Source organism: Pelobates fuscus, chromosome 1 (assembly GCF_036172605.1).
Source record: "Pelobates fuscus isolate aPelFus1 chromosome 1, aPelFus1.pri, whole genome shotgun sequence".
NCBI lineage: Eukaryota > Metazoa > Chordata > Amphibia > Anura > Pelobatidae > Pelobates > Pelobates fuscus.
In genome coordinates this window covers 234,706,879-234,726,212 of record NC_086317.1, presented here as the reverse complement: position 1 = coordinate 234,726,212, position 19,334 = coordinate 234,706,879, and the positions used below count along the sequence as shown (strand labels likewise).

The 19,334-nt window shown below is 40.8% G+C and overlaps 1 protein-coding gene across 3 annotated transcripts in view; it reads right to left on the bottom strand.

Annotated features, from left to right (window-relative positions):
* Positions 1 to 19,334, bottom strand: part of TBX4 (T-box transcription factor 4) — a 186,162-nt gene that overhangs the window by 17,288 nt on the left and 149,540 nt on the right. For all 3 annotated transcript variants that reach the window (XM_063444510.1, XM_063444509.1, XM_063444511.1), the window contains exon 6: positions 4,585 to 4,737. In XM_063444510.1, the coding sequence (XP_063300580.1) occupies positions 4,585 to 4,737 (153 nt within the window). The remainder of the gene's footprint in view (positions 1 to 4,584; positions 4,738 to 19,334) is intronic.

Sequence of the window (19,334 nt, the reverse complement as noted above, 5' to 3'; positions counted from 1 at the left end):
ACCAATTTGGGATTTTTTTTGTGGTGGCTGATTGTGAGTGTAGGGTTGGCTGAATGTGATGGTGTGTAAAGACTGTCTGAGTATAAATTTTAGTGTGATTGAGTATGGAGATGCTGGAGTGTGATTGTTTATTGAGATGTCTGAGTGTGATGTGGATTTGACTGAGTGTGATTGTGGTGGTTGTTTAGTGGGATATGTGTCTGAGGAGTTGGCTGACTGTGATTGTGTGTGGGATTGGCTTAGTGTGAGTGTGTATAGTGATGTCTGAGCATGTTATTGTGTGGAGTTGGCTTAGTGTAACAGAGTGGGAGTTTGGCTCAGGAATTATGTGTGGTGTGTGGTGTTGTCTGATGTGATTGTGTGTGGAGTTGACTGAGTGTTATTGCATGTGGAGTTGAGCGAGTGTGATTGCGTGAATGTGACTAGATTTGGAGTTGGCTGAGTCTGATTGAGTGTAGAGTTAGCCACAGTGTGCCTGTGTGGAGAGCTGGCTTAATGTGATTGTATGTGTGTGGTTGTCTGAGTGTGAATTTGTGTGGTGTTGACTGAGTGTGTTTATGTGTGAAGGTTGTTTGTGTTTAAAAAAAAGTTTTTTACCTCACTCCTGTCATTGTCTCTACAGAACCATGAAGGAGCTCCCTGCATTAATTTATTATTTAGTATATTGATGAATTTGCATTAAATAAATAATCGTCCCGCTTTGGAGGACTTATCCTTTCCCAGTCCCCCCCTTGACAGGCAGAACTCCGGGGCTTGATTTCAATAGTGACCATCATAACCCTGGTAGTTCTGTACTGTGTTGGATGTAGGACATGGTAAAGGGTGGATTTGTGGGGGGAGAGCCAATGACAGCTCTCTTGGGCTAAAGTTCTGGACCTTTTTTGCCATCTAGAAATGCCCCTGGTATACAATGTTCTCCCTGCAGCTGACAAGCATGTGTGGTTCAGGTTCTCTCTGGAGCCAGAAAGGGTGCACTCTCCCAGCAGTCACATTGCACACAGTACATACAAGTTGGATAGATCTGAGACAGCAAGGAGGAATTAAAGATTAATGATCTGCAGTTCACATCAGGGGGCAGTCTTCTGGGGAAGCCATTGTGGCTTTTACAGGTCAATCCAGTTATTAGCCTCCATGACAGATGGGCTCCATGTGGTGGGATAAAGGGATGCTCAGGGATACAGTGACTGAGGAGCTCCATGTGCAGGGATACCGGGATGTGCAGGGATACAGTGACTGAGGAGCTCCATGTGCAAGGATACAGTGACTGAGGAGCTTCATATGCATAAATACAGTGATTCAGGAGCTTATTGTGCAGGCATACACAGGGGCGGACTGAGAACCCTCAGGGCCCCCGGGCAAAATAAATCAAGGGCCCCCTTACAGGCCCCACCCATACTCCGCAGCAAGCGCCACCCATGTCCCGCCTCAATGCACCGCCTCCAGCCACACCCTACACAATCTTTAGACACAAGGAACAAAAGTGCAATAATCCCTTCGAGGCCCCAGTAGAGACTACAATTGAGGGCTAATGGGCCATGGAGGGGGGTCTTTCTAGCAGAGGCTATCTCAGTGTCCTTTAGAGAGTGTGTTAGAAAGAATTTCCTCCAGGTCCCATTAGAGACTACAATGGAGTCTAATGGGGCCTGGAGGGGGGTCTCTCCAACACTCTGGTTCCTATTCACAATATAGCAACACAACATAGCTCGCTGACACCTAGGCCAAGTTAGCTCCTCTTACCTTAATTACTGTTGCTGGCTGGCAGTCTGTGGGCTTGCTGGAAGGCTGTGGGATTACTGGCTGCGGCTGGCAGGCTGTGGGCTTGCTGGCAGGCTGTGGGCTTGCTGGCTACTGCCGGCAGGCTGTGGGCTCGCTGGCTACTGCCGGCAGGCTGTGGGCTTGCTGGCTGTGGCTGGCAGGCTGTTGGCTTGCTGGCTGCGGCTGGCAGGCTGTTGGCTTGCTGGCTGTGGCTTGCTGGCTGCGGTTGGCAGGCTGCGGGCTTGCTGGCTGTAAGCCTAACTGGTGGCCTGTGGGCTGGCTGGCCGGCCTGTGGGCTGGCTTGCTTGCTGGCTACTGGGGCACTTGTAGATTATTTAAAGAAATAATCCATGCACAATAACCACTACTGCACTGTGTAGTCGTTATGGTGCCAGGAGGGCCGGACAGAGTAAGTAGTCAAACCGTGTAAGAACAGTTAGACAACTTACCTGGGGTCTGCTGGGATATGAGGCTGTAGTAGGGTATAGAAGCAGTGGTGCAATGTGTAAGGGGTGCAGTGTGTGTGAGGGGGTGTAGTGTGTGAATGTGTAGGGTGTGTGGGGCAATGTGTGTATGAGGGGGCTGTGTATGTGTGTGGCAATGTTAGTATGGGGGGCTCTGTGTGTATGGGTGGGCAGTGTATGTGTGTGTGTGTGGCAATGTGTGTAAATGTGTATGGTGTGTGTGGGTGTATGGTGGGCAGTGTGTGAATGTGTATGGTGTGTGGGGGCAGTGTGTTTATGGGGCTAGAGTTCACTCTCACCACTGCGACCACCAGGAATCCCTGGTGGTCACAGTGTTGAGAGTGAACTCTAGCCCGTAGCTCCAGGGCTAGAGTTTACTCTCGCAAGAGCCGTAACGTTGCCGTGGTAACCGCGGCAACGATCTGTGCTCATGCAAGAAGGACCCAGAGGAGCTGCAGGCTGAGCTCCCGGGTCCTCTCTTCCTCCCTCCCCTGCCGGCTGCCCGCACGGTGCCTGCGGACAGGGGAGGGGGCAATTGCCCTCCTCTTACTCCCCCCCTCCCCCCTCACTCTCTTCTTACCCCCCTTCTTACTCTCCCCCTCTTCTTACAAACCCCTCCCCCTCTTCTTACTCCCACCTCTTCATACTCCCCCCTCTTCTTACTCCCCTCCCCCCTCTTCTTACCCCCGTCCCCCCTCTTCTTACCCCCTCCCTCTCTTCTTACCCCCCTTCCTCTCTCTTCTTACCCCCCTCCCTTTCTCTTCTTAACCCCCTCCCTTTCTCTTCTCCCCCCTCCCTTTCTCTTCTCCCCCCTCACCCTCTCTCTTCTCCCCCTCACCCTCTCTCTTCTTACCCCCCTCCCTCTCTCTTCTTACCCCCCTCTTCTTAACCCCCCTCCCTCTCTCTTCTTACCCCCCCTCCCTCTTTCTTCTTACCCCCCTCCCTCTTTCTTCTTACCCCCCTCCCCTCCCTCTCTGTTCATTCCCCACCCCCTCCCTCTCTGTTCATTTCCCCCCCACCCCCTCCCTTTCTGTTCATTTCCCCCCCACCCCCACCCCCTCTGTTCATTTCCCCCCCACCCCCTCCCTCTCTGTTCATTCCCCCCCCCACCCCGTCCCTCTCTGTTAATTCCCCCCCACCCTGTTAATTCCCCCCACCCCCTCCCTCTCTGTTAATTTTCCCCCCACCCCCTCCCTCTCTGTTAATTTCCCCCCCACCCCTCCCTCTCTGTTAATTTCCCCCCAACCCCCTCTCTCTCTGTTAATTTCCCCCCACCACCCCCTCCCTCTCTGTTAATTTCCCCCCACCACCCCCTCCCTCTCTGTTAATTTCCCCCCACCACCCCCTCCCTGTTAATTTCCCCCCACCACCCCCTCCCTGTTAATTTCCAACCCCCCCACCCCCTTCCCTCTCTGTTAATTCCCCCCCTCTCTGTAAATTTTCCCCTCCCTCTCTGTTAATTTCCCCCCCACACACACACCCCCTCCCTCTCTGTTAATTTCCTCCCACCCCCTCCCTCTCTGTTCTTACCCACCCCTCCTCTGTAGCGTGGCCGAGCTGCTGTGCGGTCCGGTGCCCGGCCGGAGTGATAGGAAGGTGCACACTCAGTGTGCACCTTCCTGTCAGTCCGGCCGGGTACAGGAAACAGAAACTCCTGTTCCGCGCGGAACAGGAGTTTCTGTTTCCTGTACCCGGCCGGACTGACAGGAAGGTGCACACTGAGCACCTTCCTATCACTCCGGCCGGGCACCGGACCGCACAGCAGCTCGGCCACGCTACAGAGGAGGGGAGAAGCTGCAGCCGCCTGAGCGCTCTTAAGAGAGCGCTCAGGCGGCTACAGCATTTAAAGGGGCGGCCGGGCCCCCCTCCCGGACGGGCCCTCGGACCATGTCCGAAGTGCCCGACCGGTCAGTCCGCCCCTGGGCATACAGTGACTGAGGAGTCATGTGCAGTGCAGGGATGCAGTGACTGACAAGCTTCATGTGCAGAGAGACAGTGACCGAGGAGCCATGTGCAGGGATACAGCAGGGATACAGCAGGGATACAGCAGGGATACAGTGACACATGAGCCATGTGCAGGGATATAGTGACTGAGGAGCCATGTGCAGGGATATAGTGACTGAGGAGCCATGTGCAGGGATATAGTGACTGAGGAGCCATGTGCAGGGATATAGTGACTGAGGAGCCATGTGCAGGGGCATAGTGACTGAGCTCTAGGCACCATAAACTACAATCAGTACCAGTTACTATGGCATGTAGAGTGACCCTTTGAAATATGATCACAGAATTTTCACAAGAATTATATTAATTTTATAAACAGTAGTACATTGTTCAAAAATCTATATCCATGCCCAGTAACACTCACCTTGTGATTTTGGTATGAGGTCACTGATATAAAGGCTGTCTCAGAAAACACATGTGTACAAAAAGCTGTGTTTTTCGAACCAAATGCGTTGTTTTCATCTGCTTTGACAATATGGAGCCTTGGTTGGTATTTATGCATTGAGTTCAAAATAATCTGAAACAATAAATTAGAATATATATTTATATTTCGAGTTGACACCTGACATATATATATAAACTAACTCTGGTGGAATAAATACATACACACAATCAGAATTAAAGACTTACAAATATTCTAATGCCAGCTATATTAACCAGAATATAAGATGGAAGTATTTTGGCCTGTGAGTTCTTTGAATAGAAGAGGCATAGGCAACCTTCGGCACTTCAGATGTTTTGGACTACACCCCCCATGATGCTTTGCCAACATTATGGATGTAAAAGCATTATGGGGGGATATAGTCCACAACATCTGGAGTGCCAAAGGTGCCTATCCCTGACATAGAATGTGACATCACGGCAGAAAAGAACCATTCGGCCCATCTAGTCTGCCCATTTTTCTAAATACATTTATTAGTCCCTTACCTTATCTTAAGTCTTGGATAGCCTTATGCCTATCTCATGCATGCTTAAACCCCTTCACTGTGTTAACCTCTACCACTTTAGCTGGAAGGCTATTCCATGCATCCACTACCCTCTCAGTAAAGTAATACTTCCTGATATAATTAATAAAGGAAAAACTAATTTCTCATAATTTTCGGCACATATGTCTGTATTTCACATACATAGTGTCCAAAGGAAGCAAGCAGAAACATTGTTTGCCTTTATTTTCTTGACAGGCATTGGTGGCTACGGTTGCTTGAACATGACATTTTTTGGGGCCATCTAGATGATTGTATGCACAGAGCCTTTCAAATGAGCAGCCAGGGTTTTGGTGCTGTGGGAACCCATTGTAACTGTGTCCACTTCTGCCTACTGTGTATTCCATTTATGCTAACCTGGTACTGAGCTCATAGATTAACAGTACGTTTCCTTTGGACCTGCATTGCAGCATGCTGTCTGCTTCTGGATTCCTTGTTATTTTCCTGCCTGCTTGACTTTCATCATCTGCTGCTTGCCAATGAGCCAGAATCGTCTGGCCAAGCCTCTGCCTAAAACCTTTTGTGTTCTGATCCCAGATCAGTCCCACATGCTCACCCACAGCTCAGATGTGCGGAATTCCACTTTTACTCTGAATGTTTTAGCATTATTTAATCATTGTTCTTAATAAAATGCAATATCATTTATTGCAAAAGGGCAGCATTTGTAACCAACTGGAATAAGGTGAACGCTTTCCAAATGGATGTTCTTCCACCAGTTCGACTTCCATGTTTTATTATCGTTTTTATAATATCACTATACACATTTGTTTTCCAATGGCATGTGCAAATTTCTAACTATACAACAGTTCATTTAAAGCAGTTTTCTAAGTATCCGATGTCACACACATCTGTGATCCAGACTAGTCAAAAGCTGATGACCATCTGGGCTCAGGAATGACAGCCAAAAATACATTTTTCTCCATTCAATACAGTACTAGTATTATTTTTAGCAGTTTACTCTCATCCAATTGCATAACACATTCACACAGAGACCAAAAAATTGTGAAAATGTTAATCTGACACCAGTTCTTAGCAGGTCTGTGGTCTGAATATAAAATTCTCACCTTCACCTATGGGCAGATTATCAAATACCATAGATGAGTGCATAGTTCAATCTCTTCATTGAATGTGCCTGCAATTTATATTTATTTTGTGGTAGGATGTCTTTGCAGACCCATACCTGCCCTGTTACTTTATGGAACATATAAAAAATAAAAATGAAATACAAAATATATATATATATATATATTTTTTTTTTATATTTAATCGTTTTAGATAGGCAATGAATGCTTTAGGTGTAATAAACCTTCACCTTTTGCAGATACAAAAATATTAATATGTAATTTAACTGCCAGTTTTATGTCCACCCATTTTCCAAACTACAAAGGCTTAGTCATATTGCACAAATACAAACGCAGGACAGAATGTGCTGTTGACAAGCATTCCTTCTAACTTAGTTTAATGGGAGTCACCCTAAGTCTCACTTTTTATTATAATACAGTTAAAGTCATTGCATTACATGCACATTTCATGGATTGTAACATAATCTGTAACGTCATGTGACAAATACCCATTGAATATAAAATATGAAAAAAGACAGATGTCAGTGGATGCCACTCTTTGGAATGAAAATAAGCAATAAAGAGAATGCCAGATGAGCCTTTTTTAAAAAAAAAAAAAAAAAAAAAAAAAATTCCCCTAGTTTATTGAAGTTTGAGCATGTTTTACTTTAATGATTTTCTTAAAAAGATAAAATCATAATGTGTTTAGGCTGTATATGGCAAACATTTCTCATATAAATCGTGTTATACCCTAGGGATATCTATTGCAGGATGGGATATCCTGTGACCTCACTGGAAGATGTACCACCACTGTCTTTTGTAGAAACACTACATTTCCCACATAGTTTAAATAATTTGATAACTTTATATTATATGATAAATGTAACAAGGAGACATGTGTTTCTTGCAATCTGCACCCATACAAAATAACATACTAATCTGATGTCAATTCCATCTGAATGCATTTTTAGAGAAACTAATTTAGTCCTCTATGATCCTCAATACCTATTTCACATGATGGAAAATTGGTAATGTAAGTATTTATGGAAAATGCCCCAGCTTAACGTATAAGCAGAGAATTCTTAGTATCTCCTATAGTGTCCAAGCAATCCAGATCACTACTGCTAGATACATCAAGCAGGAAACACAACTCTTACTCCTCCTTCCAACTAAAACGTAAATCAATTGCAACAAAACAAAATGAAAAAGTATAAATTAACAAACTATTTATAAAAATAAAAAATAAAAAACTTTTGCTGCTGGAATTTAGGTGATCTAACTAATTCCTGTTTATGAAGAGCAAAAAAGAAAAACATCTATATTTTACAATGTATTATTTTTCTCTTACTAATATGAAATAATAACAGGTTGCAAATACAAAGCTGTCCTTGTAGTTTACTTGTTTTCTGCGTGACACAGCTTTACCGCCAGGTATAACTCACATTTAAAAAAAAAAAAAGAGTCCAAAGTAAAGAATCATCTGGTCTGGCTATGCTTGATAATCCTCTACTAACTCATTGCATTCATACTGGAAAAGAGCATCTGGCAGATAATACAAAACAGAACGAGTAGGATTTTTTAGGACTTTTTTCTTCCAGGTAAAATTCTAAAAACATATAATATATGTTATAATAATAATAGTAGAAATTATATACATGTATATTTGTGGATTTGTGGATATATATATAATGAGCTGCACTTTATTTCAACAAGCAGATTATGTTTTGCAATAGCATAATGTGCAGATGAAAATGTCATCTGTGAAATTCATGCCCATAATGCATGGGAATCCTCTCCGTGCAGTCTTTGGGCCGCAATCTCGGGCAGTACAAGGACATACATATTCAGGTCTGTCTGGGATGAATGGAAGTTGCCCTCCATAGTGTCACCGTTTAAATGACAGAAGCTGAAATTGTATGTGTATATATATATATATATATACATACACACACAAATGTGCATGTGTAAATATTAAAAACAAACATAGAAGACTTTATTCTAGGGATATACTAAACAGCAGCAGAAATATAATCCACATTTAGGAGGATAAGAAAACCAGACTTTTGAACATTGTGATTTGGATGAACTTTTAATCCTGCCCTCAGTAGTTGCTCGTTTACCTCTTCAATGTAATTTTTATTGCTGATATATTCCAGATAGTGTCCTTTCCCTACCCTCTCTAGACAAGAATGATGGATTTTATAGTTATGCTCATGTGTGTAAAAGGTGCAGGTTGGTATACTGCTAATAGAAAGCAATGCTTGGTATACTTGTATTATATTAATGAATGTTTCATATTTTTGTTAAAGTAACACTATAGCATTAGAAATACAAACGTATACCTAATGCTGTTGTGTTCTCACTGTTTAAATTAGAGGGCCTTCCTAAATTGAATACATTAAAAAGAAAAGAAAAAACTGGAAAAAAAAAAGGTTTGGAAGAGACACTATAGGTATCAAAACTCCTAAATGGTCTGCCATTTAAAGTTAAATTACTGTGTTTATACAGCTCTAGTCACACCTCAATGCATGTGGCTGGCACAGACTTCATAAATAACTCCTGTAAAGAGAGATCTAATGTATGAACTTCCTTTATTGCATATTCTGTTTAATTTAGAATTTCTTACCTCCTGCTCTATTAATAGTCTTCTAGCCTTTAGGATTCCCCTTTGTATGATTCAAGTTCAATTTACATAGCATAAGATAATCTTCTAAAATAAGTTAACATCTGATTGAAAATGAAACAGCTTTTACATGCTTATCCAATTGAATGCTCTCCATCAGAAGCATTCAGAGAAGGCAACGTATGAGAACCAAGTTTGAATTACTCCTCACAGCGCCTCTAGTGGCTGTCAGGAAGACAGCAATGTAAAAATCTACTAAACAGAAATGTTTTACATTGAAAGGCTACAATGACATGGGCTCTCCACACAGTACACGTTATATAGATTAAGTAGGTTTTGGTGCCTACTGTATCCATTTAAACGTAGACATATAAATTAACACTTCTAGAAAGATTTATACAGATTATGACATATTTTTGGATTTTGTGTAAATAAAGATTTTTGTTTAAATTTTTCATGCTCTGTCAGTCAGTAATATAAAAAATAGTTTAAGGCCCCTTTTAAATAAGCCAGTAAACAGCATACCCTCAATTACTTATATATCAAATCACAAAAGTAACAGTGTGAGCTGCATCTGAACTATAGGTTATAAAGTAACAAAGATTTAATTAATCCTGCATAGGTATTAATGTGAACCTGTCATCATTTATTAAAGTTAGGCTAAGTCTCCCGTCTGAAGTGACGCTTTGAATTCACTTTGAATTTTCACTTTAGTTTATATCACAAAAATACATAGTTTTGTGCAAAATGTTGAGATATAATCATCAATCTTTATTTGCTGTTTTGTTAGTTACTACAACAGTGTAATACAGTATAAGGAAAGAAAACAAGTCATTACAAAAGCCATCAAAGCCACCTGTATGAACTCTGGAGAGTTTCAAAATGATCAAAGCTTATAAAGTTCTGACTATATATGATACAGAAGACATATATAACAGGATAACTCAGGTGCAGAAAAATTCAAATGGGATATAATTGTATGTTAGGTACTTAAGAGGTGATCCTTAGTTTGGGATAATTTAGCCCACATCAATCCCCTATAACGAGCAAGTCTGAGGCTCCGTTTGGCTCCAATCAATAAGGGGAGCCTCTGGTGGATGAAATATAAGTATCCTAATTTAATTCTCCCAAATTCGACTGATTCATCAATTTGGAAATGTCCACATTTCCAGATCCATTTAAACTGAAAAAAAAATTGATCCAAAGCAAATTGATTTATTTTGGATATATTCATTTTGATTTCAAGAATAGCAAATTAGAGAGTTATCTAGTATCAAGCTGCTGAAACAGCAAATCTAAGAAAATAGCCCTTAATTTTGATATTTTAGTAGTTTAGTAGACATAGTTCCTTGATTTGGTATCCTTGAATATGTCAATTCCATGTAAGGATAGCAAATTATGGAGTTATCAAGTAGACAACTGAAACAGCAAAATGAAGAATTTGTGGATGGGTTTTCATTTTGATTTTTCAGCTGTTTATCCCTATTCAGTTGAAACAAACTAGAAAATGAACTACCGTATATACTCGAGTATAAGCCGAGTTTTTCAAAACATTTTTTTGTGCTGAAAAAGCCCCACTCAGCTTATACTCGAGTCAAGGTCTGTATTATGGCAACTTACATTGCCATAATACAGACCAGTATCGCGGGGCTCATTACAAGCCCGGCAGTCCTGTTGGGGGCTGGCCGCCAGCTCTTACTTACCTTTGTAGCAGCTCTGGTCAGCTCCCTGTCAGCTCCGTGCAGCTCCCCAGTTCAGCTCACAGTGTAAGTCTCATGACACCCACGGCCGTCAGAGTGTTGACACGGGTTATCGTGGCTCCGCGCTCCGCACGGCACGCAGACCGCGAGACTTACACTGTGAGCTGAACTGGAGTGCTGCACGGAGCTGACAGGGAGCTGACCGGAGCTGCTACAAAGGTAAGTAACAGCTTGCTGCGCCCCCCCCCCTGCACAGCCCATCCACTGGACCACCAGAGAATGTTACAGCCCCCTCCCTGGCTAAGGCAACAAGCAGGAAGGGGGACAAAAAATAAATAATGAAATAAATATTAAAATACTTTAAAGAACAATATTAAAAAAAAATTATAAAATAAAAAAAATAATAATATAAAAAAATTAAAATAATAAAAACGTCCTCCCCCACCCAGTTTACACACACACACTACACACACTACACACACACACACACTCTGCATTCACACAAACACACACTGCATTATATACACACACACACTCTGCATTATATACACACAGAGTGTGTGTGTATATAATGCAGAGTGTGTGTGTGTGTGTATATAATGCAGAGTGTGTATGTGTATATAATGCAGAGTGTGTGTGTATATAATGCACACACTCTGCATTATATACACACACACTCATACAAACACACACTCTGCATTATATACACACACACTCTGCTTTATATACACACACTGCATTCATTATATACACACACATTGCATTCACACAAACACACACACTCTGCATTCATTATATACACACTACACAAACACACACACACACTGCATTTATTATATACACACACTAAATAAACACACACACTCTGCATTACATACACACACACTCTGCATTATATACACACACTGCATTCATTATATACACATACACTGCATTCACACAAACACACACACTCTGCATTCATTATATACACACACTACGCAAACACACTCCCACTGCATTCATTATATACACACACTGTAAATAAATATTCGATTAATGTAATTTTATTGGGATCTAATTTTATTTAGAAATTTCCAGTAGCTGCTGCATTTCCCACCCTAGGCTTATACGCGAGTCAATACGTTTTCCCAGTTTTTTGTGCTAAAATTAGGGGCCTCGGCTTATATTCGGGTCGACTTATACTCGAGTATATACAGTAATTGAAATTAAACAAAATATTTCACTGTGCTCATCTCTAATTTCTGGTGCTAACTCCATGCACCATTGCAGAATTTCATAAATGCAGATCTTGCAACTAGAGAAAAAGAGGCCAAGTTTGTTGCATGTTGCAACATATTGCATACAGAAAAACAAAAAAACAGGTTGCACCAAATGACAAACAAATAGTGAGTATGGTATAAAATTCTAAAGCAAGTCAATCAGGAACCAGTCCACAATTTTCTTTGTATCAAATATATATATTGTCTAATATCCACTAAAAAAGGGGGGAAATAAATTAATTAGACTCTTCTATTGCACAATAGCATTTGTAAATTTTTCACTGCACATTTCAAATGAGCATTATTCTACAAAGTGTTCAGCAATGCAGGCCCTGTGTCCTTTGCCACCTTTTATACTGCATGTGCTTTAAACATATAAGTCTTTGTTGTCTGAAAGCAAATGTCAATGTGATGTGACCATAATGGGCGAAGATCACAAGGTCAGAAAGTGGGCCTCATTGGACTTGTGTAGACCAGCATACAGAGGTCTCAATTCATGGAACACAAATCATGTAATAACCTCACCTTGAGCATAAACGCCACATTTACCATATAAATATCTGCAGTGATTTATTAATAATTTCCTTTCCCTGAGACTGAAAAGCTGATGAGCCCTCCCACCCCTCTGCCCCCCCTCCTCCCTCTGCAGTACAGATCAAAACTAAAGAATGCCAAGAAATGGATTTGAGCAGCTGCAGATGGACTTGAGTTTGAGGTACTAGGTTTAGCCAAAAGACATTAAAAATATAAAGATGGCTTTTTAGGCAAAACAATATATGTAGAAAAAATGTATTAAAAAGTAGAAAAACAGACTATTTTGCAGTCCGTTATAAAATTTAATGGATCAAAAGGAGAGTTCTTATTTAACTTATATGCATTTTTAAAAGATTCAAGGCGATTTAAAAAATTACAAGGTGTTCTGAATTTTTCATAAGAATGATTCTAAGTAGGACATTTATCAATAAATTTTTTAAAAAGCCAACTTAGTGGGGGTGGAGCTAACCGTGCAGCAGAGAGGTCGCGTTTTTCGGAGCTCCGTCTCTGACTATCACAAAGCCGCAATATATGGTGGAAACCGGGCTAGAAATCACCCACAATCAACTCCGGAGTAAGCATACAGACCATGGGCAGAAAATCTAAAAAGGCGAAAGGCGACAAAAGCCCGCACGGGAGGGATATCGGAGAAATGCTCCGGGCTACGCAACAGGCCGCATGGTCCAAAAGGGCGCTGCCTGATGATATGTCCTCGTACTCATCGGAGGATTTCACCACAGAAGTCCCAGAGGGGGCCGCATACAGACACCCTTCGGAGGGCAAAACCAAGAGCCTACCAACCGGAGACCCGGTCACGGCTGACCAGATCAAGGTTATGTTGGCGGAACTCCGCAGAGACTTGGCAGCAGACATGGCGGGCTACCGTAAGGCCATAGAAGGAGCCACAATAAATATTACGAAGTTGGAGGCCTGCACTAGCACCCATGGGGAGAGGCTTCAAAACGTCGAACAGAAATTAACTGACCTGATCAACGGGCAAACAGCGACCACTGATCGCCTAGACGCCATGGAGGATCAAAGGGGACGTTATAACCTCAAAGTAAGGGGGATACCGGAGATGGTAGCTCCTACGGACTTACCCCACTATGTCAGGCGCCTCCTGGAAGTCCTGTTCCCACCGAAACGAGTGAAAACTGTTAAACTGGATGGCATGTTCCGGCTGCCGAAATCACCTCGAGCACCGAAGGTGGCGACAGCGGATCTCATTTTACGGTTCCAAACGCTTGCCGACAAGACCGATCTCCTCACGGCACTGCGGGGCAAAACTCCCCTAATGTTTGAAGGGTCGTCACTCACGGTGTTTCCAGACTTAACCAGAAACACGATCAACTGGCGGAAAACATTGCAGCCCCTTTTGCACCACCTCCGTACCAGAGACATCCCATACAGATGGGGCACACCACGGGCTGTTCAGTTCACCCATAACGAGACCCACTACAAGGCACAGAACCGACAGGAGCTGGAAACCCACCTGCAAACCATCGGCATCTTGTCAAAGGCACCAGAAAACAGCAGAAGCCTGTCCCAGCTGAACCCGGCCGGCATCCGAGAATTTGTCCCACGGGACTCCCCTAGATTCTCTCCTGGCGGATCGCCCACCTGAAAAACGGAGACCAGCCACTACAGGAGGGTTCACCCTCACCACCCTGTTCCACCAACCGCGCAGAAGCAATGGTCCGTATAGTCAGAGACTCCTAATAATCTAACTCACTAATTCTCTCTGGACACTAGCCTATAACGCTATCATAATCTTACATATTGGTTTTACTTTTGTTTTGGTTTTATTCATCTCAGTTATTGTAGGTACAGCCTATTTCTTTTGACACTCGAGGGCAAAACAAGGGGGCCTCGCTCTCACGCAGATGGCCACCGTTTATGACACAGCCAACCACGCTAGAGAGCACACACTCAACTAAACTGCAGGTTCCCTAAACACTCGCACGAAGACGCTGGCACGTACACACAACACGAAGAGGCACGATACAGCCGAATTGTTGAGTGACACCCTGACATATTCCCCCCCCCCCTCCTCCCGCCGACACAGAGTGAAACACATAGGATATGAATATGGGTGGAAGCTCTATAGGGCAAACCGTTCAATCACTAGGCTACAAGAATCTTAATCCCTCACAGGGCCTAAACTCTTTATAACACAGATATGTTTCTCCTTTTTTTGAAGAATTTGTTTTATTATAAAAAGTGCAAGAATAAAAAAGTTTGTTTTGACTGCATGTAATGTCCGTGAACAGAAAGCTGTTGTGGCTAAGTTCACGATGTTGTTACCACTTTGCACACAAAAATAAAGAATTCAAAAAAAAAAAAAGCCAACTTATTTAATATATTTAATAAGCATTTCAAATTATTTAATATTTTTTGTTATACGTTTAAAATGATTTTTTCAAATTAAAAAATATCAAAATATACATCATGTTTAAACAACTATATTACTATATGAAACATTATAAAAATATTATAATTATAACATACTTTGCAAATTAAAACGTTTAATTATTTAAAAAATATTTAATCGATCCCTAAGTTGTATGTCACTATAAATGAGAGCCAGCAATCATGTTATACATCATGATGATGCTTTGCATTTGTAACAAGGCAGAGAAATGTCAGCTATATATTGTGAGAGTATTAATTAGTGGAAGAAACATTATTAGTTTAGCCTTCCAGAAGAGAGGACATCTAGGCACGAATGTATGCAGCTGCAATAATATCTATACTAGCATTGTGCTGATCCTGAGTACTGTTAAAGGTACCCTATAGTCACCAGAACAACTACAGCTTAATGTACTGGTTCTGGTGAGTATAGTCAGTCCCTGCAGGTTTTTTGCATTAAACACTGTATTTTCAGAGAAAATGCAGTTTTTACATTACAGCCTTGTGATACCTACAGAGTCCACTCCTCAGATGTTTACTAGAGGTGCTTCCTGGGTCAGTGCTGCACACCATTCAGTGTCTTCATCCTCTGCATGGAGACACTGAACTTTCCTTGATTCAATGTATCTCTATGAGTAGATGCTGATTGGCCAGGCAACATTTGGTTCTCCACCCCCCACCCCTTTCCCCACCCTGCCTGCTTCTCTGACTGAGATCAGCAGAATTGGCAATCTTAGCCAATCCAATGCTTTCCTAAGGGAAAGCATTGTGATTGGCTGAGATCATCGTGTCTGATTATGTCATCCAAGGAGGCAGATCAGGGGCAGAGCAAGCACCAGCAGACTGGAGTAAAGGTAAGATTTTACTATGTTTTGTGGAATAAAGGGGGCAGAGGGGTTATATAGTGTTTTTAACACTGTAGGTTTAGGAATATGTTTGTGTTCCTGACCCTATAGTTTTCCTTTAAGTGATATTTGTATATGTGTCTTGAGAAGAGTGGACCTATATAAGTAAATATAGAGAATAATTTTGGCCTGTTGGGTTAAAAAAAAGTTTCTTTATATGATGCCAGATTTCATAGTGAAAGCAAAGGGATTGATCATAAACCTAATAATAGAAATGACACAATTCCTATATTTCTAATGCAAGGATGTTAGGGTAATTAAGGAAAACTGGGAGTCATTTGTTCATATTGTGAAAATATAGCCTCTCCCCCAATTCTTCAATATATTCATTAATAGACATATACTATTATATGCCGGGGCTCTCCACAACAACCTGGATGCTGACAAAAGAGCCTGTAAAAGTGAAGCCTTATATTAAGGTTCATCTGTCTCTCATATATCTCAAATAAGCCTTATAATACAAGTGTCCTGTCAGCGAGTCTATTCAGAATTAATTTCATCAATCAATTAAATGAATTCCAGAAATGTTCAGCTGCATCTTTGCATGATAAGCTCACATTTGTTAATGGTATTTTTGCAACATATGTTAGCAAGATAATATCATTCAAGCTTTTTATTAATAGGCCCTTATGAAATGTACTCTATTCTCTTAATAATGATACCCAAACAGTGCAAATGTAGTACAATGCTATATTTATTTATCTCAAGGAATGATTATTGGATGCGTATGGAAACAGCTGCAATAGTAATTATGTATTTAATTGGTTATTTATGTTAGTGCTGATGAAGAAATATAACTAAATAAGTACACACATATATCTCATGAAACTGAATGTCGATTTTACTTTACCTTACATTAAGTATTTTTAATCTATTCAATACCAAACACTTTTTATTTAAAAAATATTGATTATACATCCATATCATAATATTGCACAGTTAGCACATAAGAAAATATAGGATAACATAGTTTTGTTTATAGATTTTATTTTTCAGCGTTGCAAAAAAAAAAAAAAAAAAATTAGTATTATATTTATTTAGTTTAATGATTCATTCTATTATTACAGAAACATTGACGGGGCAAAAAGTTTTAAAGACAATATGCTATTTCTTATTTATATATAATGCCTAACTTTTTCTAAAAAAAATAAAAATTAAAAAATAATTGAGGCTTTGTATTCAAGCACACACTTAGGAGAAGAGACAGCGCAAATCAATTGGAACAATAGATGCATGAAGGTAGAAAGCAAAGAAGGAGGTCTGTGTGCACAACACACACCTCTTTCTGCCCAGCTTCTGGGCAATTTGTGACAGGTTAAATAAATATGCCCTGTATATGCTGTAAGTCTGTCTTGTACACATTCAGAGTTATTTACTAAATTGAGAATTCAAAGTGGATTTCAAATTATGGCCAGAGTTGCTGAAATGAAAACATAGCTGACTTGGAGAATTTCTCTAGCTTGGCTATTTGAGTTTAAATTTGACTTTCTGAAACACTAAATCAATCTGAAACACTTGAGCTATTTGATTAAAATGATAATATATTACTATTAATGTTTTTTATTTTATTTGTGTTGCAGAATGAAATTTAGTTCAAAACGCCGCACTCACTCTCATTTATACTGTCGTTATGATTACCAGCCTGTAGAGGAACACATTTCTCTTCCAGAAGCCACTAGATGCTCAAATAATGTCTATACATTTATAGAAAATGTAAGCTCACCCTCTGCTTTCAAACAGTACAAAAAGTTTAAATGGTTAATATCATTCCTACAGTCAATGAGGGTAAGGAATGAATGGACTCTACCATTTCACTGTCAGCATTACACTTGCATTCCAGAATTTGATTTAAAAAAAATACTATAGCAATTTAAATACTTTAATTTTAGAAGTATATGATGTAACTGTATTTACTGTTGTGGGCATTATGCTTATATCTAGACATACTTTTTACATTGCGTTGCCAATTTTAGTACGCTGTACTGCTAATAATGCCATCAGGATCCTTACAAATACCTATTAGCAAGGTATTTGACTATTTGTATTTACCAATTTTTGCCATAACTACTGTATGTTTTAGAATTGCTTTTTTTTTTTTTGCTTTTACACTAACATTTCAGACCACATGTGAAATGTGGCAAGACAAAGGACACTATATACCATCTAAAGCGTTTCATTTTCCAAATATATGTATAAAGGCTAGACAAAGAAATTAAAAATTAAAATTGTGTAAATGTATAACTGTAATTCATACATTGATCTGCAAAGCAATACATACATTGCTGTGTTATGATATGTTTATATGCTGGCTATGCATCCCTTGTTCCAAATACATGTTATGCTAATATTTTTCAATACAAAAGAGCCTAGGATGTGAACTGGGAAACATTGCATCAAGGTGACTTTAGCTAATTAATATATGCTTCACACTTTGTTCATTTTATTTGAAAAAAAACAACATTTACTTGTGTTGCCCAATAGTATCCACTGACAATGCAACAAAAAATATATGCACATGAAAAAAATCTACATTTAATGTTTCAGTGAATAGTTTAGACTGACAATTTGACTCCCAAATGTTTGACTAGTTCCTAGATATTTGCTGTAGTTTTTATTCTACACCTGTTCTCTTTGGAAAACATTTAAGATTGAAATGCATGGCATCTGCTTCTTAACTGCAGGAACAGATAAGGTTATGAAAACTACCAATTGATAATCTTCCAAACCCTACTTAAAGGAATGTTAAAAATTAATATGAAGACCATATAGAAATAATTCAGCCGCACTGTGTGACCAAAACATTATCATGGCTGCTTGAAGACTAGGCATGCGCATGGGAAAATTTTTCGGTTTGGTTCGGCATTCCTGAAATTCGGGACTTCAGCAATTCGGGACTTCAGCAATTCGGGACTTCTGCAATTCGACACTTCGGAACTTCAGCAACTTCGGCACTTCGACACTTCGGAACTTCGGCACTTCGGAACTTCGACACTTGGCAACTTCGGCACTTCAACACTTCGGAACTACGGAAATTCGGAATTTCAGAACTTCTATTGCAGCCGCTTGGTAGATAACTCCCTAATTCCCACGGTATTAGGGAGTTATCTACCAAAAGTCTTTCAGCCAAATTTACTAATACTAAGTAAAGATTACTTAGTATTAGTAAATTGTGCCCCTACTCGCTATACCGCGAGTAGGGGCATCTCTAGTAAACAGTCAGCAGCCAGTGGCTGCTCACTGTAAAAAAAAAGGGTTCCCCCCTCCCGAGCGGTGGGTGGAAGCCCTAAATACTAATTACGGGGGGGACCTAATGTCCTCCCCCCTGGCCCTCATCCCTGAGCGGTGGGTGAGGGCCCTAAATACTAATTAGGGGGGGACCTAATGTCCTCCCCCCTGGCCCCCACCCCTGAGCATTGGGTGGGGGCCCTAAATAAAAAAAATAACCCCCCTCCCGCATTATTATTTAGGGTGAGGGGGGACCATTTAACTAAGTACCTGAAAAAAAATTAAAATAAACTTACCATTTGATGTTTTCTTTCTTCTAAAATCTTATTTTTTCAGCCCCAAATCAGAGAGTTATGAGTCAAATTACACAGCGTGGGAAAATTCCAAAGAACTTTCCCACGCTGTGTAAAAT